At 46.8% G+C, this 24,673-nt stretch overlaps 2 protein-coding genes across 10 annotated transcripts in view; one reads left to right on the plus strand and one right to left on the minus strand.

Annotated features, from left to right (window-relative positions):
* The window catches only part of TDRD5 (tudor domain containing 5), a 31,025-nt gene extending 19,607 nt beyond the window's left edge, over positions 1–11,418 (minus strand). For 4 of the 7 annotated variants that reach the window (XM_081194354.1, XM_081194355.1, XM_081194350.1 and 1 more), the window contains exons 1-5: positions 11,078–11,418; positions 8,769–9,007; positions 7,059–7,481; positions 4,421–4,620; positions 287–370 (exon numbers count right to left, since the gene is read on the minus strand). In XM_081194354.1, the coding sequence (XP_081050480.1) occupies positions 287–370; positions 4,421–4,620; positions 7,059–7,481; positions 8,769–9,000 (939 nt within the window). In that variant the 5' untranslated portion in view covers positions 9,001–9,007; positions 11,078–11,418. Of the gene's footprint in view, positions 1–286; positions 371–4,420; positions 4,621–7,058; positions 7,482–8,768; positions 9,008–10,854; positions 10,942–11,077 lie in introns of those variants that run through there. The other 3 variants (XM_081194353.1, XM_081194351.1, XM_081194352.1) reach the window with 3 other exon arrangements.
* A 1,304-nt stretch (positions 11,419–12,722) lies between these two features.
* The window catches only part of NPHS2 (NPHS2 stomatin family member, podocin), a 28,827-nt gene continuing 16,876 nt past the window's right edge, over positions 12,723–24,673 (plus strand). Inside the window, exons 1-3 of one of the 3 annotated variants that reach the window (XM_081194494.1) lie at positions 12,723–13,262; positions 17,731–18,164; positions 24,258–24,361. In XM_081194494.1, coding sequence (XP_081050620.1) covers positions 17,876–18,164; positions 24,258–24,361 — 393 coding nt within the window. In that variant the 5' untranslated portion in view covers positions 12,723–13,262; positions 17,731–17,875. Of the gene's footprint in view, positions 13,263–17,440; positions 18,165–24,257; positions 24,362–24,673 lie in introns of those variants that run through there. The other 2 variants (XM_081194495.1, XM_081194493.1) reach the window with 2 other exon arrangements.

The following is a 24,673-nucleotide window of genomic DNA, read 5'->3' on the forward strand; positions in this document are numbered from 1 at the left end:
GAATATAAGAGGTCAAGGAGAGGGGCACACAGGCTGGGTTTTAAGATTATTAATTCAGACATTCTTCCTTAGTTTTCAATCCTGATTTGCAAAGTAAGCACAAGACAGTCTGCCAGCTCAGACAAATGGTCAAATCATCATATGCCTCACACCAGGAAAGAAGGTGGGAAGCATGGCAGGGAATGTTTGCCTAAGGCTCCGGAAAGGCTCCTTTGCATAGTTTTAATTAATGACATGCCTTTAAAAAAAACAATCAACCTAAGTTCCTTAAATTATGAACACTTACAGTTTTTATTTTTTCCTTAAGTTCTGAGCTGATTGTCCCTCCAGGTCCTTTCTGGGAAAGTGCTAGCTGCATCTCCTTCTCTAGCTTTGAGAAACAGATTCCACAGATATGAAGAAAGTGAGAGGAAAAGCTAGTGAATACAAATTGGCACCCATTCATATAAATGTGGCATTTACATTGGAAACTTCACACTGAAAGTTTTGAACACCACGCAACAATCACTTCAGATATATTAATGGTAGATTACATATCAAGATTACATGATAGGATTGGTACAAATATTGTAAATAAGTTCCATTTTTTTAAAGCAGCGGGTTGAGTCTTTACATTTCCCCGCCTTTGGTGCCCTCTTCTTCCTGCTCACTCTCACACAGCCTGACCTCCCACCTACATCTAAAATATACATAATATTGTATAATTATATAGCAGGAATGACATCATTGGACAAAATAGCTTCCAATACCCGAAAGTTAGAGGAACCTGCTTTTAACAACAGCTTCTGTTTAGTGATAACCCTGTCCTCCTCTGCAGGTGCCAAAGGGGAGGGGAAAAGGTATGTGCCCAATTCAAGGTGCTCACATTAGTCTTTAAAGCCCTAAACAATTCAGTCCCAATACCTGAAAGATCACCTCCTTCCCTACAGAATCTCAGGTACTAAGATTGGCAGAGGGGTCACTCTTAGTTGCTCCATCGCCCTCGGAGGGAGCGAGGGAGAAGGTGGTTCAGCAGAGGGCATTCTCCATGGCAGCCAGAACTGTGAAATTTCCTCCCCACAGATGTGCATCTAGCACCATCATTATACGGCTTCTAGGGAACGCTGAAGACGCACCGCTTTACCCTGGCTTTCCAAAGCTGAAATGTATATTTTTAGGATCCACATTATTTCTGTGGTTTTAAGTTGTTTTCACCTGTTTGTAATACAGTGGTGCCTCGCAAGATGAAAAGAATCCGTTCTGTGATTCTCTTCGTCTAGCGGTTTTTTCGTCTTGCAAAGCAAGCCCATTGAAGGATTAGCGGATTAGCGCTATTAGTGGCTTATCTGCTGATCGGATCAGCTGATAAGCAGCTTAGCGGCTTAGAAAAAGGGGAGGGAGGGGAAAAAACCAGCAGGAACTCGCAAGACATTGTCGTCTTGCGAAGCAAGCCCATAGGAAATTCGTTTTGCGAAGCACCTCCAAAACGGAAAGCTCTTTCGTCTAGCGAGTTTTCCGTCTTGCGAGGCATTCGTCTTGCGGGGCACCACTGTATTGTAATGATGCAACCGGCCTTGGGACCTTAGGGTAAAGGGCAGGTAATAAGGTGCCCTCAACCACCAAACCGCTGCATCTTCCCCAGTGTAAGTGTAGTCCATGCTGCTGCTGCTACTTTTTTAATTCACTGGACACAAGCTTACATTTTTAGTGGTACAGTGGTACCTCGGGTTACAGACGCTTCAGGTTACAGACTCCGCTAACCCAGAAATAGTACCTCGGGTTAAGAACTTTGCTTCAGGATAAGAACAGAAATCATGCTCCGGCGGCGCGGCAGCAGCGGGAGGGCCCATTAGCTAAAGTGGTGCTTCAGGTTAAGAACAGTTTCAGGTTAAGAATGGACCTCTGGAACGAATTAAGTACTTAACCCGAGGTACTACTGTATAGGGTAAGGTGGACAGGACTGCAGCAATAACTGCCGACTGAACTCCCATCCATTGACTGAGTCAGGCAAGAAGTCTTCTGCCTTGTTTTTTCAAAGACCTCTGCAGTTTGCAGTACTTTTTCACTGATAGAAATGCAAGATAACAATTCCAAGCCTGGAAGAAGGCAGCTGCTAGAGCTAATAATTGCAGTGAGCTAAATATGGAAGAGCAATCAACTCTCCACACTATCAGGGGCACTGTGTGCTTCTAGTGTCTACATCCTTATCTGTTCTGCCCACACAGAGCATGTAACACAGCAGCTGTGGTTTGGGAGTGTCTAACTTGTCTGAGCAGCAAAACGAAATAAAAATAAAAGTCTAAGGGATCCTTCAAAAAAAAAAATTAATTAACACTAAGAGCATTCTCTGAGACTTGATTGTCCAGTGTACTCTTCAGTAAATGCCAAAACGACAAGCTATTTAACATTTGTATGGAAACGTGTTTAAATTGAAGGTAAAGGTAAAGGTACCCCTGCCCGTACGGGCCAGTCGTGTCCGACTCTAGGGTTGTGCGCCCATCTCACTTAAGAGGCCGGGGGCCAGCGCTGTCCGCAGACACTTCCGGGTCACGTGGCCAGCGTGACGAAGCTGCTCTGGCGAGCCAGCACCAGCGCAGCACACGGAAACGCCGTTTACCTTCCCGCTATAAAGCGGTCCCTATTTATCTACTTGCACTTTGACATGCTTTCGAACTGCTAGGTGGGCAGGAACTGGGACCGAACGACGGGAGCTCACCCCGCCGCGGGGATTCGAACCGCCGACCATGCGATCGGTAAGTCCTAGGCACTGTGGTTTTACCCACAGCGCCACCCGTGTCCCGTCTTAAATTGAAGGGGGGGGGCCCAAAAGCATTGTTACAATAGCTTTAAAAAATTGCATAGCTACAGCTTTAGAACATTTGTTCATTAAAAAGATCTATTTTAGTAATATTAATATTTTAATATAAATGCCTACACAAAGCTCTTCAGTGCTAATTAAAAGCTGGTTAACAAAAAAAAGGTCTGGATGAAAAGTGATGTTGAATGGCACTACTGTAATCTTCCGAAAGTCACTACACGCATCAAAAACCCTTTTTAAAAAATAACAAAATAAACTGAACAGAAGCACCAAGGCTGTCTACACCTACAGAAACTGCACTGTTTTTCTGATCTTCCTCTGCAATCTGAAAAATACAGAAAAACCACAGGACCGCGTACATAGGCGCCGACTCCATGGGGCCTGAGGGGGCTCGAGCCCCCTCAAAAAAATTTTGGGGGGGGCTCAGCCCCCCCAATAATCTCGGGCGCCCTTCCAGCAGAGCGCCGCCGCCGTCCCCCGCCAGCCAGCCAGCCAGCCGCGCGCCCTAGTGGGAGAGCCCCGGCCGTCCCCCGCGAGATTAGGGAATCCCCGGGGGCGGGGGCTCCTGCCTCGCTGCTTCGCAGCACCACCGCCACTGCCAAGGCACTGCCGGGGGGAATTTCCTTCCTCCTGGCGGTTTCAGCCCCCGCGAGAACAGGGGAATCCCGACTGGCCACACCTCCCAGCCAGCCAATCGGCTGGCTGGGGGGCGTGGCTTGCCCTATTTAGGGCCGGAGCCACTTTATTTGCATATTCATGAGCTTATTTATTATTCATGAGCTTTCCCGGGCCCCCCCAATATTTTTTATAAGTCCGCGTCCCTGACCGCGTAACAAGTGTGCCCAGTAAAGAGTGAGTGAAAAAGGCACGGCATTCCCATACCAAGTGTCTAGTGTGGAAGCACCCAGGATCAACAAATTTTCTATGCACTCAGTGAGCGTTCCTTTGGAAAACTCCTCTTTTCTCCTATTTACATTTTCCTTGCTGTGACAGTCATTTTGATTAACTGTTTGCATTTGCTGCAGAAGCATATTATGCTGTTACGCTGGGAGGTAACCGTGAGAAGAGGAGCTGAGCTGAGCTTCTCTCTTTGAGCAAGTACAGTAGCAATTCCCACTGACGGGGGGAGGCATGCCTGCACTATTCTGTGGTCTTCATTTTTTCTCTTTTAGATATGGCAGCTATTTTTTGTCATGACACACCCCACAGATGCCTAGTGATGTGATGTGATGCTAGAAAATTCTCTGGAGAATATTCTCCACAAACTGTAAATTCTGTGTCGTCTACACAGCTGCTTTAAATGTACACAATTCATTAATCGAGATTATTCTCGAGAATTTAACATCACTAATTATGTCAAGTGCCCATGGCAGCCATTTTATGACGGGCAGATTCCAAATATGCCCACTGGCCCAACCAAGAAGGCTGGTGACCTCTGTCCTCACCCAGCTTAAAGCAGATCTTTTCTCATCTTTAAGAACTTAGGTTTAAAATCCTTCTACAAGGACGATGTGCACCAAACAATATGAAATGTGTCCATACGGATTCTCATTTTCTCATAATAACTAATTAAATATTCCCTTAGTTTAGTCACCTTTGGAGTGCAATGTTTCTATTACTTACTTGTTTCATCCTCTCATCAGTTCTCACTAACGGGGTTTCCACTGGTTTCAACTCTACTACTAAAGCATCAGATTCTTGGCTTGGAGATGGATTGTGATTATCCATAGGCAGGGAAGGTGTTGAAGATTTCTTCACTGCGGGTGCTGGCAGAGTAGTAGGCAAAGTCTGCTTTGTCTTATGTGATGGAATCACGGCTTTGCCTTAATAAAGCCAAGAAAGGGTTTACAGACATGATTTCACATGACAGTTTTCTGTTTTCCCTAGGCAGGCAATGATGGAAGGCTCACACTCATTTCCAAGAACACCTCCAAGAGCAGTGGAATCTCAATATAAGCCAAAAGCACAGCACAAAACCCCTTACTGTATTGTTTTATTTATCACTTGCATGTTTGAGCAGATACAAGATGACTCACTCATCAGCGCAGTGCACAAGGCTTAGAACAAGGATCACCATTTTGCTTAACTGACAAAGCAGAAAGGAAGAATGAGCTTAATGCAGAGCCTTCATGAATACTTACAGTCATTGGGGGGGGGGGAGAAAGTACACCCTCTTTGAATTCTGTGGTTGAACATATGAGGACATAATAACAGTCATCTGTTCCTTAGCAGGTCTTAAAATTAGGTAAATACAACCTCAGGTGAACAACATCAGATGTCATATTACAACATGCCATGATTTATGTAACAAAAATAAAGCCAAAATGGGGAAGCTATTTGTGAAAAACTTACTGCTTCCATAGGAATTAAGGGGCTAAGTAAAAGACAGGTGCTGCTAATCAAATGCCGAAGTTTTATCAGTTTGCTGGTCTAGATAACACAATGCCAAGGAGGAAAGACATCAGCAATGCTCCTAGAGAAGCAATAACTGCTGCCCATGAAACTGGGAAGGGTTATAAAGCCATATCCAGCCAATTTTAATTCCATCATTCCACAGCGAGAAAGATTATTCAAAAGTGGAAAACATTCAAGATTGCAAGTAACTCAAGAGTTACATCTCAGAGTCTACAGGCCTTAGCATGTTAAATGTTAAAGTTCATAACAGGACAATCAGAAAAAGACAGAACAAGTATGCTTTGTTTGGAAGGGTTGCCAGGGGAAAGCCTCTTCTCTAAAAAGAATATGGCAGCACGGCTTAGGTTTGCAAAGTTGCATCTGAACAAAGCACAAGACTCTGGAACAATGTCCCTTGGGCAGACAGTGGAGATTTTGGGCCATAATGCACAGCGTCACATTTGCTGAAAACCAAACACAGCATATCAGCACAAACACCTCTTATCAGCTGTCAAGCACAGTGGTGGAGGGTTGATGATTTTAGCTTGTTTTGCAACCACAGGACCTGGGAACCCTGCAATCATTGAGTCACTATGAACTTCTCTGTATACCAAAGTATTCTAGAGTCAAATGTGAGGCCATCTGCCCAACAGCTGAAGCTTGGCTGAAACTGGGTCATGCAACAGGACAAGGATCCCAAGCACACCTGCAAATCTACAACAGAATGGCTGAAAAAGAATCAAGGTATTGAAATGGCCTAGTGAAAGTACAGACCTCAACTCAATTGAAATGCTATAGCAATACCTTTAGTAAGCTGTGCATAAAGAGATGCCAGCAAACCTTAATGAACTGAAGCAATGTTGTAAAAAAGAGTGGGTCAAAATTCCTCCACAACGATGTGGGAAACTGATAAAGTCATACAGAAAACTATTACTTCAAGTTATTGCTGCTAAAAGTTGTTCTACAAGCTACTGAATCATAAGGCTTCTCCATTTTGGATTCATTTCTATGAAATAAATCGTGACACGTTGTGATATGTCATGTGTTGTTGTTCATCTGAGGTTGTGTTTACCTAATTTTAAGACCTGCTAAGAAACAGATGATTGTTACTATGTCCTTATATGTAAAACCATGGAATTCAAAGAGGGTGTACTCCCCGCCCCCATGACGGTATTTCACCATGGTTTTCAGTTTCAAATGCTACTGAAAAATATTTGGCAATTTGGTCATAATTTTGCAGTGACAAAGCCAAGCTCTCTGAACCTAAGACCACAACCTTTTCCCAAGTTTACTCTATTTACTGGCACCTGGGACAAAAACAAATCAATTGTCTACCTATAGAAATGAGCACATAATGTATTTGTAGATTCTTGTCCACAACTGTGTGCAATCTGCAGTTGGGTGCAAAATTCTACATGAATAGTACACACTAAGATTAATTATTTTAATGAAAGTGCACCAACGTCTTTGCTTCACCCCACTACTCCCACTCTCATGCTTGGCTGCTGTCTGAGAAAGAGCAAGACAGAGAACATGCTCTCAGAAGGGAATTAACTCTACCCAGTACTACTCATTTTCCAGTAACAGATAGGTTTCTCAAAGTTCCTATATTTGTGATCCCACCTCTTCCAGCCATACCACTTGAGAGGGGCACTTATCTACACGTTGGGGCAGAAGGAGTTTGTATGTTTAACGTGGAGAGAAACCATAAGGCTGCAAGGTAGTATTGGGTAAAGCAAACACGAGTTGTAGAGTCAGCTAGGGTCAGCTAGTTCAACCCCTTGCAATGCAGGAATCTCAACTAAATGAAGGTGCCAAATAAGAGCAATTTTCCCCTAGAGCTGAATTTAAACAAACATAAACTTACACTCTGGCAGCTTTTCTGGATTCTTCTTAATGGAGGGCTTTAGAGTCAACAAGGAGCCTGCCCTTGTCTGCACAACCGTGATGATATCTGAAGCTGCATTCAGCACTTCTAACATAGAGAAGAACCCAAAACGCATAAATTCAAACTTCCGTCCAAAGTGCCGACTAAAGGCTTTGTCAAAATCTGAAAGCAGGACAGGTGAAGACCTCAGCAGTTCCTTCAGTTCACTTTTTACCACAGCTGGCAGAGTAGGAGAAACCCGACCCCGCCGGGGCAGAGAAATTCGGGGGGGCTGAGGCAGGCCAGAGCAAGATCTGGCATGAAAAGAGAAATCTGGCTTTCCCCTGGAAAAATATGGCTTCGGTTTGCTTTTCTGTCTGGCAACCAAGCTTGCAATCAACTCAGTGGACTCATCTGGAATAGCTAAAAGACAGAAGCCCATATGGTTAAAGTTGCATGTTGACACAGAAAATTTCTCCTCTCCTCCCCCCCTCCCCTTCCTTCTTACCATCCTCTTACAACAAAATGGTACTGCCAAAGAAATACAGCTAGTTATAATACACAATATTTGTAGATTTGCAAGCATAGGTATTTTCCCAGCTGTTCAGACCAGAAGATTCTTCTTTCCCTAAGTTATTAGAGCTCCCATACCTCTCTATTTAATCTCACGTACAACCCTCCATTTCTATACTTACTTCCCTGCTTACAACCATCAAGGCAACCTAACCACCCACCCCAGCCTACAGTATTTGTGATTCATGTATGTGAAGGGAAACACCCACAACCATGAAATCTGTTGAAGATGTCGCATGGTGTGCTCTCTCCTGGAGTGCTGGCTCTTGTTAGGTAGACATTACACATCAAACATGACCAAAAAAATATGCTATATACATAGAATTGAAAGTACTTTGGATGTCTTGGGCTACGTTATGTCCAAATCTGTACCTTCTATTTGTTGTGGGAATAGCTTAATTCTGTTAACCCTGTGAGTGAAGTCTAAGTGCATTATACCCTGCAACATAAACACATAAAAAAAAATACTCTTACATGCAGATTTCATCTTCTTAGGTTTAAAAACTGGTTCATATTTAAACCATGTTTGGGGAATGTGTCACCATGACAATACTGCAGAAGAATTGCCATTACAGTGGTGCCCCGCAAGACGAATGCCTCGCAAGATGGAAAACTCGCTAGACGAAAGAGTTTTCCGTTTTGGAGGTGCTTCGCAAAACGAATTTCCTATGGGCTTGCTTTGCAAGACGACAATGTCTTGCGAGTTCCTGCTGGTTTTTTTTCCTCCCCCCCCCCTTTTCTAAGCCGCTAAGCTGCTTATCAGCTGATCCGATCAGCAGATAAGCCGCTAAAAGCCGCTAATAGCGCTAATCCGCTAATCCTTCAATGGGCTTGCTTCGCAAGACGAAAAAACCTCTAGACGAAGAGAATCACAGAACTGATTCTTTTCGTCTTGCGAGGCACCACTGTATTGTAAAACAAACCGCACTCTGCGGGGAAATGCAAGGTAATGCCCTTGACTGCTTTATGTTCAGAGGGACCGGAAAATCAGACTACAGGACATATTTACAATAGGCAGCTCTTTGGCCAAGTTCCATTCTTTCTTGAACCACCCAGCCTAAACTCCCTGTATGCCTGCCAAACATTATTCCCCATTTATTGGCATTCCCTGCTCTTGCCGACTAATCCAAAACCCACCTCTGAGGACAGTATTGCCATTTCCACTAGGGCAGATCCTAACAACATCTGGCATATCCATCACCAGCTCCATGACAGAATGGTAACCCAGGGCACGAAACGGAAGTGGTTCTCCTATCATAGACTTGTATTCTTTGTTCAACTCAATAGGGGTGAGGCCTTCCTTGACTGGTGTCAGAAGGGACCTCACTACTTTCTTCATTGAGTTCATCAGGCGTTCTTGATCAGACATGTTGACACTGGGGGAGGTGAAAAGGAAGTGTTAAAGGACAAAGAAATACTGCTTTTGGTAATAACCGGCTTAATAATCACCAGATAACGTTACTGTGAGATGGACAAGGGAGAACACAGTACAGGTACACAAACTGAAAAAGATATACTGCTTGCCTTGGAAACCCAGAGGGATCTGAAAAAACAGGTGCTCAGAAAGAGCTGCTGCTTTGTTTTCACAATGGTAACCTTTGCACGGTTTTTAGAAGGGAGTGGGGCATATCCTGATCAGTTCTTTTTTAATGACAGTGTTGGGATTAGTACCCCACCACAGAGCCTCATGTGCATCAGAAGCACACAACTATAACAAACCCTTACGGTTAAAGTCTGAGCAAACAGGGTACAAGGTTTATCTTTCATCTCATCTCTCTTTAACAAACTCCCCCAAAAGCAATACTTGCAAGCATCACATGCACAATTCAAAATAAAAAAATTCCTTCCAGTAGCACCTTAAAGACCAACTAAGTTAGTTCTTGGTATGGGCTTTCGTGTGCATGCACACTTCTTCAGATACACTGAAACAGAAGTTGCCAGATCCTTCTATATAGTGAGAAGGTGGGGAGGGGTATTACTCAGAAGGGTGGTGGGAATGGGAGATTGGCAGATAGCTGAGATGAGCCTGTTGACGACTCTTAACGACTGTAATAGGTCTTACAGGAAAAGGCAAGGGGTGAGAAGGTGAGAAATGGCTTAGTCATGTATAATGAGATAAGAATCCAATGTCTTTGTTCAGACCAGGTCACAATTCAGTCAGTCATAAACACTTTAGAGCTCTGTCATGGACAACTGATAAATGTAACCCCCACTAATAAAACTTGCTGAATTTAGTAAGTGCTGAGATTTTGCTAGATTGCATCCATAAATGGATATGAGAACTTTGAAGGTTCTGAGCTAGTAGCATCAAGATTTAGGGACTATAAAAAGGACCAGCCCTACCACTAGGCAAAGTCGACCGCCTAAGGCAGCAGCCTCCTGGCTACTCCTCCTATGTCCCTTGGCCATTTCCCTCTGCGGGAAGACAGAGCTGTGCAACGACACCACCTGTTCTAGCCACCCTCAACTATTACGTTGCCTTTGGTGCAGTGGAGGATGCTATCCTGCTGCCAGTGTTGAAGTCAAGTGCCACCCATTTAGTTTCTGTAGATAGAATGAGGCAGGGGTTGCCATCTGGCCCTAGCAAAACATCTTGGATCAGCCTTGGCTTGGTGCAATTTTAAGTTTTCACTATCCCATGGGGGAGTTTGGGAGCAGAAGGAAACGACGATTGAATATAAACCTGGAAAGTTATCTTCTGTTAACTTTCATAAGCCCACTAAACCCTTTCCCCCTTTTTTTACAGGAAGCCATACACAAGAGTCCACCCCCAAAGTCGGTGCCACTGATCCCACAAGCCACACCTGCCCTCTAACAAAAACACTGCAACCAAGCCTGACACCTCAACCTAGACATACATGATTCTTGTAAGCTGTTTTATTTTATTTATTTTTAAAAAAGGTGGGACTGTTTGTTTGTTTAATTAGCAAGCAGGTATGAATACGCCATCTTAAAATCAAACCAGAAAAATCCCTTCCACAAAAGCACTTCTAATGCAACGACTCTAGACACCAAGGACACCATAAAAAACCTGCATTATTCTATGCTATCCATGCAACCCTGTACCTTCCACGTGTTATCTGAGGGAGGGATAATATTCGTGTAAGAAATCTAGGCCGCCCAACCCAGCTTGCATCCCACCCTTTCCCAAGGGCTAAAACAAGTCAGAAACAATAAATAGCCAAATCACGACCCTCCCTCCCCCCTGCGACCCCCTCCTCACCACTTCCCTTCACGTGGAGGAGGAGGAAGCCCCTCGCCCGGACAGCAGGGTCGCGCCCTCGACCGCCTGACACGAGGCTGGGCGCGTTCAGACAAGACACACGAGCGCACAAGACACGCGAGCGCAGCCGACCGACGCGCCTGAAGCCAAACTGCTCCTCCCTCATTTTGAATCCCCTCCCTCTTAACGGCCACCCGAGTTTATATACGTCCCGTGTTTGTACCTCCACACGCGCAAACACGCAAGAATAGGCCCGCCCTCTGGCAGGCGCCGCGCTTTTGAAAGGCTTCTCAAGGAGCCAGACCTCAAGGCGGCGGCGGCGGCGGCCTCTTCTTCCCTCCCTCTTTCCAACGTCTCCTCGCGCCTTTTTCAAATAATAATTAAAATAAAACGAGCACAGCCCACCCCCTAAGAAACCACCGACACCAGAGCCGAGAGAGGAGGGCGGGAAAGGAGGGCCGCTCCCACCCCTGGGTGGCGGGAATCGCCTCACGGGCGGCCGCTCCACGCGACGCCCTGGCCGGCCTGAGGAGAAAGGGTGGGAAGGAGGGGACTGGCCTGGGGGGGGGATACTGGTCAGTGTGTTTGTGAACTGGGCTGGGGTCTTGAGGGAGGGGCATGGCGCAATAATAATAATAATATGGGAAAGTTGGAAGCACAGCAACTTTTGACAACCTGAGAACTGCAGCTATGCTGCAAAAGTAAACGAGTTCTCAGTATTCCTTCGCGCCTGCGAAGCATTCTTTCCCTCAGGTAATTCTGGGCAATGTAGTTTGTTAAGGGTTGCTGGGAATTGTAACTACTGTCAGGTGTAAACTACACGTCCCAGAATTCTTCAAGGGATGCTTTGTGTTGTGTACTGAGTTGAATAGGATCCAAACTGCAGCAGTCTGATTGGTCCTAGAACAATAGGATCCAAATTGCAGCAGTCTGATTGGTCCTAGAACAATAGGATCCAAATTGCAGCAGTCTGATTGGTCCTAGAACAATAGGATCCAAATTGCAGCAGTCTGATTGGTCCTAGAACAATAGGATCCAAATTGCAGCAGTCTGATTGGTCCTAGAACAATAGGATCCAAACTGCAGCAGTCTGATTGGTCCTAGAACAATAGGATCCAAATTGCAGCAGTCTGATTGGTCCTAGAACAATAGGATCCAAACTGCAGCAGTCTGATTGGTCCTAGAACAATAGGATCCAAATTGCAGCAGTCTGATTGGTCCTAGAACAATAGGATCCAAACTGCAGCAGTCTGATTGGTCCTAGAACAATAGGATCCAAATTGCAGCAGTCTGATTGGTCCTAGAACAATAGGATCCAAATTGCAGCAGTCTGATTGGTCCAAGAACAATGCAGCAGTATGATTGGTTGGCAGGAACCACCCAATCATGCTCCAGATAGAAGTGAATCCACAACCTGATTGGCTTACAGTAGAATCCCAGAATTAGCCAATAATGTGCAGCCCATTGTGTAAATAATGTATATAAAGCAGATACTGTGAGGGGACTTTCATTCATTCCTCCTCACCACTATGAGCTGAATAAAGAGTGTGAAATCACTTTGCGACTCTGAGTATATTTCACTTTGCATGTGCTTCAAAGGCAGGATGAGGCTATGCAGACCAAGAGGCAGAGCTACAGAGAGACACCAGCTCTATTCTCTGGTAATCCCTACCCCCATGGGTAAGCAACCTAAGGCCCGGGGGCCAGATCCGGCCCAATCGCCTTCTAAATCCGGCCTGCGGACGATCAAGGAATCAGTGTTTTTATATGAGTAAAATTTGTCCTTTTACAGTGGTATGTACCTTGGGTTACATACGCTTCAGGTTACATATGCTTCAGGTTACAGACTCGGCTAACCCAGAAATAGTGCTTCAGGTTAAGAACTTTGCTTCAGGATGAGAACAGAAATCATGCTCCGGCGGCGCAGCAGCAGCAGGAGGCCCCATTAGCTAAAGTGGTGCTTCAGGTTAAGAACAGTTTCAGTTAAGAACGGACCTCCAGAACGAATTAAGTATGTAACCAGAGGTACCACTGTATTTAAAATGCATCTCTGGGTTATTTGTGGGGCCTGCCTGGTGTTTTTATATGAGTAGAATGTGTTCTTTTCTTTAAAAAGCATCTGGGTTATTTGTGGGGCATAGGAATTCGTTCATTTATTTATTTTTTCAAAATACAGTCTGGCCCCCCACAAGGTCTGAGGGACGGTGGACCCGGCCCCCTGCTGAAAAAGTTTGCTGACCCTGCTTGCCCCCAAGTGTACCAATTCATCTTTCTGACATAGCAACAGACCCGTTAATGTGCATAGCTGTCAACCTTCCCTTTCTTTTGCAGGAAATTCCCTTATTCCAGCGCTGTTTCCCGCTGCGATCCCGGATTGTTAGATATCCTATAGACTGTCCCCGGGACAGGTGAGGCTGCTGATCCCTTATTTTCGAGGCTGCTGATCCCTTATTTTCAAATCTGAAAGTTGACAGCTATGGTTGATGTGTGTGCTGTTACGCTTTGTGTGCTGCGGTGTGGAAGCTTGTGTGGCAGGCATGGCATTGTGCAGCTCACAGGTGAGACCTTTGTATTTTGTCAAAACATTCATTTTGACTAGGTGCAATATTTGTGGCCATGGCTTCACTTCAGCAATGCGCTCTGCTCAGTGCCAACTGCTTCGCTGTGTAAATTGCTTAGTCACCACCACCTGTAAGAGTAGAACTCTTTACTTTTTCTAAACTGCTTACACAAGGGGGTTTTAAAAAGCCGAGTCACTTGTGCTTACTTAGCAGAGTGGCACACATTTCTAATTACAAAGGAATTCAAGGAGGGGGCAAAAATAACACAAGGTTACCTCCTGCAGTCCCATTCATTTTCTTCTGCACGCACCATGATGATTATTACTAAGCCAGTGCTAATTTCAAAAGCTTGAAGAGTAAACAAATACAGCAGAAAGACGTAAAGTGGGAGGTGGGGAGGCTCAGGCGGTGATCCTTATAATAATGATTGGGGTCTTAGCCGGGTGCCTAGTCTCATCACTGAAATATTTTTATATATTTAAATTATTTATAACTCTTTTTTCACACAATCCGAGAGCAAGAAGCATTAAAATACAAAAGAGAGCACTATTTCATGTAAATACAACATAATTACCGTATTTTTTGCTCTATAAGATTCACTTTTTTCCTCCTAAAAAGTAAGGGGAAATGTGTGTGCGTCTTATGGAGCGAATGCAGGCTGCGCAGCTATCCCAGAAGCCAGAACAGCAAGAGAGATTGCTGCTTTCACTGCGTAGCGATCCCTCTTGCTGTTCTGGCTTCTGAGATTCAGAATATTTTTTTTCTTGTTTTCCTCCTCCAAAAACTAGGTGCGTCTTGTGGTCTGGTGCGTCTTATAGAGCGAAAAATACTGTACATCACCCAAGTCAAAGGCCACACATCATGGTTTTATGTTTTTATGTTGTGGTAAACTGCTGTGATACATTTTTATGGTTTTTTTTATTTATTTCATAAAATCTGCATGACGTTTGGTTGTAGGAAGCCTCAAGGAGGTTTTCAAAAATATAAAACAAGAAAATCAAGAATTTTTTTTTACCCTATTTCAAAACATACAAAAGTTAAAATACTAACACAGATTAAAATTTCCTCACTTTTCTAAGCATCTGGGTAAGCATGTCTAGGCAAGAATGTTTTTAGCAGGCATCAAAAAGATTGCAGTGAAGGCATCTGCTTGATCTCAATAGGCAGGAAGTTCCACAGTGCCAGTGCTGCCACTAAATGATCAAATGTGGAACGAGTATTATGTGGCATCTGTATAGTGCTGCTTCTGCCAATCAAAACAGTCGAGTGGGCACGTGTGGGGTAAGGCAATGTCGTAGGTAAACTGGGCCCAAGTTGTTAAGGGCTTTTCATGCAAATAATAGTAACATCTTGAACCTGGCCTGGTAGCATATCAGCAACCCGTGCAGGTCTCTGAGCCCAGGTGTATGTGCTTACACTCACTCCTGGCAGCAATCGTGCGGCAGCATTCTGCATTAACTGCAGTTTACAGATCCAGCACGAGAGAAGCCCCACACAGAGCACATTGCTGTAATCCAGTCTTGAAGCAATCAGCAAATGAACTACAGTGGTGCCCCGCAGGACGAATGCCTCGCAAGACGGAAAACTCGCTAGACGAAAGAGTTTTCCGTTTTGGAGGTGCTTCGCAAAACGAATTTCCTATGGGCTTGCTTCGCAAGACGACAATGTCTTGCAAGTTCCTGCTGGTTCCCCCCCCCCCTTTTTCTAAGCCGCTAAGCCACTTATCAGCTGATCCGATCAGCAGATAAGCCGCTAATAGCGCTAATCCGCTAATCCTTCAATGGGCTTGCTTTGCAAGACGAAAAAACCGCTAGATGAAGAGAATCACAGAACGGATTCTTTTCGTCTTGCAAGGCACCACTGTATTGTGGCATGGCATTCCCAGTCCAGGAATAGCCATAGCTGTTGAACCAGCCACAGTTGGTAAAAGGCAGCTCTAGCCACTTCTAGCTACCTGAGCCTCCAGTGACAGAGCCGGATGCAGAAGCAGCCCTAATCTGCAAACCTCCTTTTTATAATATTTTTTATTTGGCATCGGAAGACCATCAATGCTGGTGCTACTCGTATCTGAGAGGGGAGGGCATTCTGGAGTTGAGGTATCACAGCTAAGAAACGCTGGACACTATTTCTTCCCCACGTGGTTTACTATTAGTTCCTCAAGGAACTACCGTATTTTTTGCAGCATAACACTCACTTTTTTCCTCCTAGAAAGTAAGGGGAAATGTCTGTGCGTGTTATGGAGCGAATGCCTATGGGTGGCGGGGGGGATCTGCTGCAGTCGTGAACAGAGGATCCATGGTTCCCCTTCCTTCCCTCCTCCGTGGCTCGCTTTGAAACAGCAAAGCGGGAGAAGAGCCGCTGAGTGGGCAGGAGAGAGGGACAGAGAGCCTACTTGCTTTAAAGGAGCAAAGCGGGAGAGGAGAGGAGCCGCTTACACGAGTGTAAGCGGTTCCTGTCCGGTTGGCTCCTTTAAGGCAAGCAGGCTCTCTGTCCCTCTCTCCTCCCCACTCAGCTCGCTAAATAGCATTATTAGCAGCATCCTTCTCCACCCACCCCACGCGTGCTCCTTGTCCCTTGAGTGCTTTTCCTTCCCTCCCCACTTAAAACGTGGTTACAAAGCACAGGTCCACATGGATCCTCAGGATTTTTGCACTGGGTCACCCCAAATTCACCATCAGATCACATAGCATGTCCATGGCTACATCTTGCACCAAAAAAATCATGCACCCACTGTTGCCTGGGGTCGCAGTGGTGCAAAAACGTGGTTACAAAGCATGGATCCACATGGATCCTCAGGATTTTTGCATTGGGCTACTCCAAACTCACCGTCAGATCACATGTCTGTGGCCACAGCATGAACCACAAAAATCATACATCCACTGTTTCGTTTAGAATACTTTTTTTCTTGTTTTCTTCCTCTAAAAACTATGTGCGTGTTATGGTCTGGTGCGTGTTATAGAGCGAAAAATACGGGTATATTCCTGACATGAGATCTGGGACCTGTAATTTGTATCAGCAACAATGACTACACTGCTCTTGTGATTGTTCTTCAGCAACCCTTTCCACCCTGGCTTTCTCTGGCTGTTTTAGACTATAACTTCCATCAGCCCCTGTTAGCAGGTGCTGACTACCAGAGTGGTAGTCGAAAAAAAACAACCTGGAGGACACGTGGGTTAGTGGTCCCCTATTCATACTGTTCTAACACTGCTTCTTGTCCCTTAAAATCTGAAAAATTGATATATTTTTCCTAATGGTAATGTGCTTGCACCTCCAGTCCACCCCACCTGCTCTGTGGGTTCTGCCTTTCCAACACCACGTTGATTGTATTGAAGGAGAGTTGAACACATATATAAAATAAATGATTTCATAATGGATCAGATTCAAGGCTGTGGAAGCATATTTGGGAGTTTAGGTCTTGTTTTGAGAGACCCACCTCTTTTGTTTAATCTACGCTGTTGGGTTTTGAACTGTTTTACTAATTTTTTTTAATGTAATGATTCTATTGTCATAACTCACCCTGGGACCTTATGGTGAAGAGCAGGTAAAAAAAGTCTTATACATAAATAAATACTGTATACCACAATGCATTGATATTAATGTGCAGCAGGATCCTCTAATTTTAGTCACAGCATATGATGCTCAATTTTTAAAAAAACTTTTATTGATAAATGCAATACTTACAAACACAAACCAGAACACTAAACACACTTATTATACATAGATACATACAATGGTACCTCGGGTTACATACGCTTCAGGTTACATACGCTTCAGGTTACAGACTCCACTAACCCAGAAAGAGTGCTTCAGGTTAAGAACTTTGCTTCAGAATGAGAACAGAAATCGTGCTCCAGCAGCGCGGCGGCAGCGGGAGGCCCCATTAGCTAAAGTGGTGCTTCAGGTTAAGAACAGTTTCAGGTTAAGAACGGACCTCTGGAATGAATTAAGTACTTAACCCGAGGTACCACTGTACACCTCTCAACTTAAATTACAAAAAAAAAAACTAAACATACAGACATAAATTTTGACTTCCCTCTACCTATATGTGACTTCCTTTGTTTCTTTTCTTCTTTTAGCTGTGTTATCAATATTATTTTTGACTATCTCATCTTATACCCATTTCTTCTTAATTTTTTACTCTATAAGTTTCATTCATTGCATATTGATATGTTAATACCAGAACAATGATTTTTGATGTATTCCTTCACGCTAGTCCACTCCTCTCAGTTTTTGGTCTGATTGGCCCCTTACCATTGCTGTAAGTCTTGCTGATTCTATGATGCTCAAAATTTTGACTGATTTCACTGTCCAATAGCTCCAGCGGCGCAAATAAACATCCTCCTCCTGGGTAATGGCTTCCCCCTCTCTGGCCCTCCCTTTTGGACAGGATAAATGGCCAGGCAGCACAGACTCCCACATCCTCAGCGAAGAGTTGCTTTTCCTTAGCACAGGCTCCCTAAATGAGGGCAGAAAAGAAGCCGCAGAGCTCTTCTAGGGAGCACCGCGGGAGAAGCAGAGAGCAGGCCATTCAGGATGGCAGGAAGAAGGACAAAGTGGAACACAGCCGGAAGACTAGCAAAGAGAGGCAGCAGGAGTTAGGGAGAAGGAAGAGGGAAAAGGAGACCCAGAGCAGCCTTCAGGCAGACAACCAAGTCCACACTTCCACAGTAGTGGATGTGGATGATGTCGTGTCGTTTGAGGAGGAAATGGAGGTGATGGCCTTGCTTGAAAGCGAGAAGCAGGAGGAAGGTAAGGGGGCAGGTAGTTAAGGGGCATGCAAAGCACGGGGAGCTCAGAAGGGCTCCAGAATGACCCCACTGAGCTTTTCTTACTATGCCAGAGTTTGAATCTACTGTGTCCTGCTAAAAAGGTAAAGGGACCCCTGACCATTAGGTCCAGTTGCGGACGACTCTGGGGTTGCGGTGCTCATCTTGCTTTATTGGCCAAGGGAGCTGACGTACAGCTTCCGGGTCATGTGGCCAGTCTGACTAAGCCGCTTCTGGCGAACCAGAGCAGCGCGCGGAAACGCCGTTTACCTTCCCGCTGGAGCGGTGCCTTCTGGCGGTTCCCTCACTGCGAGAAGCCAAGTTACAGGGAACCAGGCAGAGGGCCTTCTCGGTAGTGGCGCCCTCCCTGTGGAACGCCCTCCCACCAGATGTCAAAGAGAACAACAACTACCAGACTTTTAGAAGACATCTGAAGGCAGCCCTGTTTAGGGAAGCTTTTAATGTCTGATGTATTATAGTATTTTAATATTTTTTTGGAAGCCGCCCAGAGTGGCTGGGGAGGCCCAGCCAGATGGGCGGGGTATAAATAATAAATTATTATTATTATTTATCTACTTGCACTTGATGTGCTTTCAAACTGCTAGGTTGGCAGGAGCAGGGACCGAGAAACGGGAGCTCACCCTGTCGCGGGGATTCAAACTGCCGACCTTCCGATTGGCAAGCCCTAGGCTCCGTGGTTTAGACCACAGCGCCAAATAATAGTCTGAGGAAGACTGTGGCTGCATAAGGTGGCCACTTACAATCCGCTAAAAAAAGGTAGGAAATGCATCACCCAAAAGGGGGCACAAATATGCACAAAGTGTGAATATAACATTGGCATATAGATGTGCATTTAGAAATAACTGCCATAATTTAAATTTGGTACATCTCTCCATAGTGGGGAAAACTAGATCAGGTAACAATTGTTGGTGGGGAACTTCAGGGCTTGCTCACCTTTTAATTTCAAAAGCAGTCCTGGAGCTGGGACCCTTGAACCTTCAAATACAGTGGTACCCCGCAAGACGAATGCCTCGCAAGACGGAAAACCTGCAAGACGAAAGGGTTTTCTGTTTCGGAGGCGCTTCGCAAGACAAATTTCCCTATGGGCTTGCTTCGCAAGACGAAAGCCCATAGGGAAATCTCCGGGGACCTGTTTTAAATTGCTGGCGGTCGGGAGCAAAGACTTTCGCCCACAGCCGGCCTTCAGAAGAGGTCCTGGACCTCTTCTGAAGGCCAGCGGGGGGCAAAAGTCTTTGCTCCTCCCCGCCTGCCTTCCCGGGACAGTGGAGACTTCTCCGCTGCTCCGGGCGATCTTAAAATGCTGGCGGGCGGGAGCGAAGCGTTCGCTGCCGACCCCCAGCATTTTAAAATCTCCCCGGGACAGCAGAGAAGTCCCGCCCCGCTCGGGATGGCGGCGCAGAGCTGTCTGCCGTGCCGGGATCAGCGCGGGCTCTGCACGGCCATCGGGAGCCGGGGGCAAAGCCCGCCCCGCTCCAGATGGCTGCGCAAAGCTGCCTGCAGTCCAGGGACTGCAGGCGGATCTGCGCCACCATCCCGAGCGGGGCGCTAAGTCCCGCCCCGCTCGGGATGGCGGCGCAGAGCTGTCTGCCCTGCCGGGACTGCAGGCACATCTGCGCCACCATCCCGAGCGGGGCGCTAAGTCCCACCCCCCTCTGGATGCCGGCGCAGAGCTGTCTGCCATCCGGGGACTGCAGGCACATCTGCGCCGCCATCCCGAGCGGGGCGCTAAGTCCCGCCCCGCTCTGGATGCCGGCGCAGAGCTGTCTGCCGTCCGGGGACTGCAGGCACATCTGTGCCGCCATCCCGAGCGGGGCGCTAAGTCCCGCCCCGCTCGGGATGGCGGCGCAGAGCTGTCTGCCCTGCCGGGACTGCAGGCACATCTGCGCCACCATCCCGAGCGGGGCGCTAAGTCCCGCCCCGCTCTGGATGCCGGCGCAGAGCTGTCTGCCGTCCGGGGACTGCAGGCACATCTGCGCCGCCATCCCGAGCGGGGCGCTAAGTCCCGCCCCACTCGGGATGCCGGCGCAGAGCTGTCTGCCGTCCGGGGACTGCAGGCACATCTGTGCCGCCATCCCGAGCGGGGCGCTAAGTCCCGCCCCGCTCGGGATGGCGGCGCAGAGCTGTCTACCGTCCCGGGTTCAGCGCAGCTCTGCGCGGCCATCGGGAGCCGGGGGCGAAGCCCGCCCCGCTCCAGATGGCCGCGCAAAGCTGCCTGCGGGGACTGCAGGTAGATCTGCGCCACCATCCCAAGCGGGGCGCTAAGTCCCGCCCCGCTCTGGATGCCAGCGCAGAGCTGTCTGCCTTCCCGGGACTGCAGGCAGATGTGTGCCGCCATCCCGAGCGGGGCGCTAAGTCCCGCCCCGCTCTGGATGCCGGCGCAGAGCTGTCTGCCGTCCCGGGACTGCCATCCCGAGCGGGGCAGGAGCCTCCATAGGCGCGCGTCACCTCTCCAGCTGGGAGAGGGCGCGCGGGGCTAAAGCAGCCCCCTGCGACCCTCTCCCGGTTGGAGAGGTGACGCGCGCCTATGGCAGGAGCCTCCATAGGCGCGGGTCACCTCTCCAGCTGGGAGAGCGCGCGGGGGGGGGGGCTAAAGCAGCCCCCTGCGACCCTCCCCCGGCTGGAGAGGTGACGCGCGCCTATGGCAGTTCCATGGCCTATGGCCTATGGTAGGGGGCTGCTTCTCTGCTCCCGCCCGCCAGCATTTTAAAATCACCCCGGGACAGCAGGGGCTTTTAAAATGCTGGAGGTCGGCAGCAAAGCCCTCCTGTCCCCGGAGCTTGCGGGGCGGGAGGTGGGAAGAAGGGCTTTTCTTCCCACCACCAGCCTTCAGAACAGCTTTCTGAAGGCTGGGGGTGGGAAGAAAAGCCCTTGTTCCCCCCCCCCCTCAGCCTTCAGAAGAGGTCGGGGGACAGACTGTCCCCGGACCTGGTCTGAAGGCGGTTTCCCTAGGAACGCATTAATTGATTTTCAATGCATTCCTATGGGAAACCGTGCATCGCAAGACAAAAAACTCGCAAGAAGAAAAAACTTGCGGAACGAATTAATTTCGTCTTGCGAGGCACCACTGTAGAGGGCTATCCTCTCACAAGCCTTCCAGCAGAGGATTGTCTTCTGTAAAGTGGGATACGTGACCATAGTACCAACAACAGTGGCCTCCATCATCTTACTGTGTTTCCCCAGTAAGATTAAAGGTAACACAATGTCATCACATTCCATTTATGTAGTAGCTAATTAAGTGGAGTGTGAGTGTATAAAAGAGACATGCACTCACCAGGGAGAGTGGAGAAGCTGTGGTCCTCGGACTTCTTGCTTCCTGACCATCTTTATATTTTTTTACTCTAAAGGCACCTTGACTTGAGGCCAGCAAAGCCAGAGTGTTTTTTTTTTTAATTGAAGACAAACAGACACAGAAGCAAGCAACTTGCAGGGGGTGGAAATGCAACACAAAAACTATCCAAGTACACTTCAAATTGTTCAAAGCGCCTCCTGTGAGTGCAAATTAGAGCCGTTTTTTAATGGTAGGTCAGAAGTCAAATCTCCCAATGCAGTTGCCCAGGTGTGAAAATGGGAAGGAGGGAGCTCGTGTATGGATTCAACCGCGACATTTGAACTTGAATGCCGGACTGTTGGATCCATCTTCCGGGGCTTGCTCCAGGTATGAATTGGCCCCATGCAAAACAAGATCCCTTTCCATTGCTTCTGAGTCTAACTGCCTTTTTAAGTTCCTGCTGATATAGTGCTGCTCTGAGGCATTGTGGGAAAATTAAATGGCAGCAAGACGTAACTGCCCAGGCCTGATCAGAACACTGGATAACATTTACTGCAGGGCTTAGATCAGGCATTTGTGGTAGCAGCTGCCCAAGGATGCCAGGTGCTGACAACAGCCCTCCCCGCCATCTGGCTGCCTGTGATGAATTAAGCTTAGCAAAACATGTAAGGAAAGGCTATTCTAGCAAGCAAGATTGGCAGAAAGCCCACCCAAGTCCCAAACTACACGATCAGGCCTCACGGCACCAGGCTTCAGAAAAGAATAGGAAGCTGCTAGCTACCTAGCTCAGTAGTCCACACTGGCTGGCAGCATCTCTCTGAGGTTTTGACGTTGGGATCTCTCCCAGCCTCACGATCTCGAACCTTCTGCATTCAAAGTAGATGCTCCACCACCTAATTCTGGCCTTCCTCAGGTAAGGGCTGCTGCTGTGCTAATGGCTTCCATAGACATCTGGCTGTCCACCATGATAAACAGAATGCTATTATTACCCCAGCATGCTCCAGTTCTGTCTCTTGGGAAGCGCAAGCAGGAACTCCAATCCTGATTTTTAAAAAGAACACTAGCAGATCCCCCCCAAATCCAGGGATAATTCATATGATCCTTCTCAAATGTTACTGTTAAGTCTCTCTGGGATGCTCAGAATTTCTGTCAGATAGGGTTGCCAGGTCACGGGAGAGGTCTAGCCAGAATCTAAGGGATTCTATATTGTTTTCTCATTGGGTTTAGATGTTTTGGCACTCACTCTGCCACACTGTCCCCATTGGCTCTACCTGGTGGCACCACTAGGCTCTTCCCTAGACCAGGTAGGTGAAATCCTCCACATAATCTTTTACCCTGCCAAGCTGCCAGTCGCCACTTCCTTCATCTCCAAGTCTGGCTTCAAGAGACCAGACAATCCTATGTCATCTGGACTTCCTTTGTTGAATTACTTTCCTAAAAGAACTACAAAGGACTGGGTCCTGACAGTCACAGTCTTGTATTAATATTATATTTCTATCCTTGTATACCTCCAGGTGCTGAAATGTATTGGGCCAGCCCTGGTAACAGGTGTGACCCCCCCCAAAAAAAGACTGAGATGGAGCTAGCATGCAGCACTTTCCAGATTAGCCTGCAGGTTCTGGAGCTCTGCTGTCATAAAGCTTTTGAGACGTCTATACAGTTCAAGTTGCTTAAGCAGCATCTAGTGTTTGGGTTATATATCAGGTTCCCACCACAGTAAGTCACAGCTGGTGGTTTGGGTAACACATCAACTTCCCACAAGAGCAAAAGACTGACAAATATTTGGCAACAAAGTCACTGTATTTTTCGCTCTATAAGATGCACCAGACCACAAGACGCACCTAGATTTTGGAGGAGGAAAACAAGAAAAAATATATATTCTGAATCGCAGAAGCCAGAACAGCAAGAGGGATCGCTACGCAGTGAAAGCAGCAATCCCTCTTGCTGTTCTGGCTTCTGGGATAGCTGCGCAGCCTGCATTCGCTCCATAAGACGCACACACATTTCCCCTTACTTTTTAGGAGGGGAAAAGTGAGTCTTATAGAGCAAAAAATACGGTAATTTCCAAGGCTATCCAGACTCCTTATTCAAGGTGTCAGCATGACATTGGCAAAAGCTTACCGAGAAGGTAACAATTCTCACACAGCGATGTTTTGGCATAAATAGGCATGAGAAGCTACCATTTTATAGACTAAATAAAGTCCTAGGCCAACAGATTTTTCTGGGCTTTATCTGGGTATTTGAGGGGCAATTGCTGGCCACTATCTTATTTCTTTTGACATGACATCTTCCACAACCTGATAATGCATGCCCTTAGTGGAACAAAAGAGGCCCTGCGCCATTTGCTTGGCAGTGGCTCCCTGTGTATGCTGTGGAATCAGCAACACACCCACCCATTTAAAATTTGCAGCACCCATCGCTAAGAGGTGTGGTGAGTGGGTATAATTTAGCACACATGTTTAAGAATCCAGTACAGGATTGGCTATTAGAATAAATAAATACTGCATAGAGGTGGCAAAGAAGAGTCTCCAACTTTGCACAAGGGTTAATAAATAATTCTTAGTGTGAGAGCTGTTACCAAACATAAGGGGTTTCCCGTGGAAGCTGGGCATTTTATCTCAATTCTTTCTCCACTTTTCTACCCTATTTCCAAAGTAGCCCGAGCCACTCAGGCTACATTCAACCTCAATATTTATTGAGCATCTGATTTGTGCAATGACACAAGCAGGTTTCCATCTATGGGAAAGACCCTGTTCCATCACCTACTCTTTATCTGTTCCCCTGCAGGTACAAAGTCTCCAGGCCTGGGCCTTTGTGAGTGGCTTCTTGTCATCCTTTCTCTGCTCCTCCTCATAGTCACGTTCCCCATTTCCATCTGGTTCTGCATGAAGGTAAGTCATTGGGGCTGTTGCACGTGCAGGAACTACAATTTAGCAATGTCCAGAGTTCGCGTACAGGCCCAGACAGAAGACCAAGCATCTCACATACACTGCTATGTGTACGACTCAATGCGAACGAGGTTTTACAAAGGTGCTGTGTAAGTAAACAAGTACTTCCAAATTGATGTGAGTGAAGCATCCATATATAGACCTCAGATAACACTAAACACTAATTCTTCCAGCAATTACAATCTGAATACCAAAATCTTCACAAAGCCAAGAGTTCTCCTGCCTGCTCACAGCAGTCTCCCTCATCTATTTTAT

This window comes from Podarcis bocagei (genome assembly GCF_964188305.1).
Source record: "Podarcis bocagei genome assembly, chromosome: 5".
NCBI lineage: Eukaryota > Metazoa > Chordata > Lepidosauria > Squamata > Lacertidae > Podarcis > Podarcis bocagei.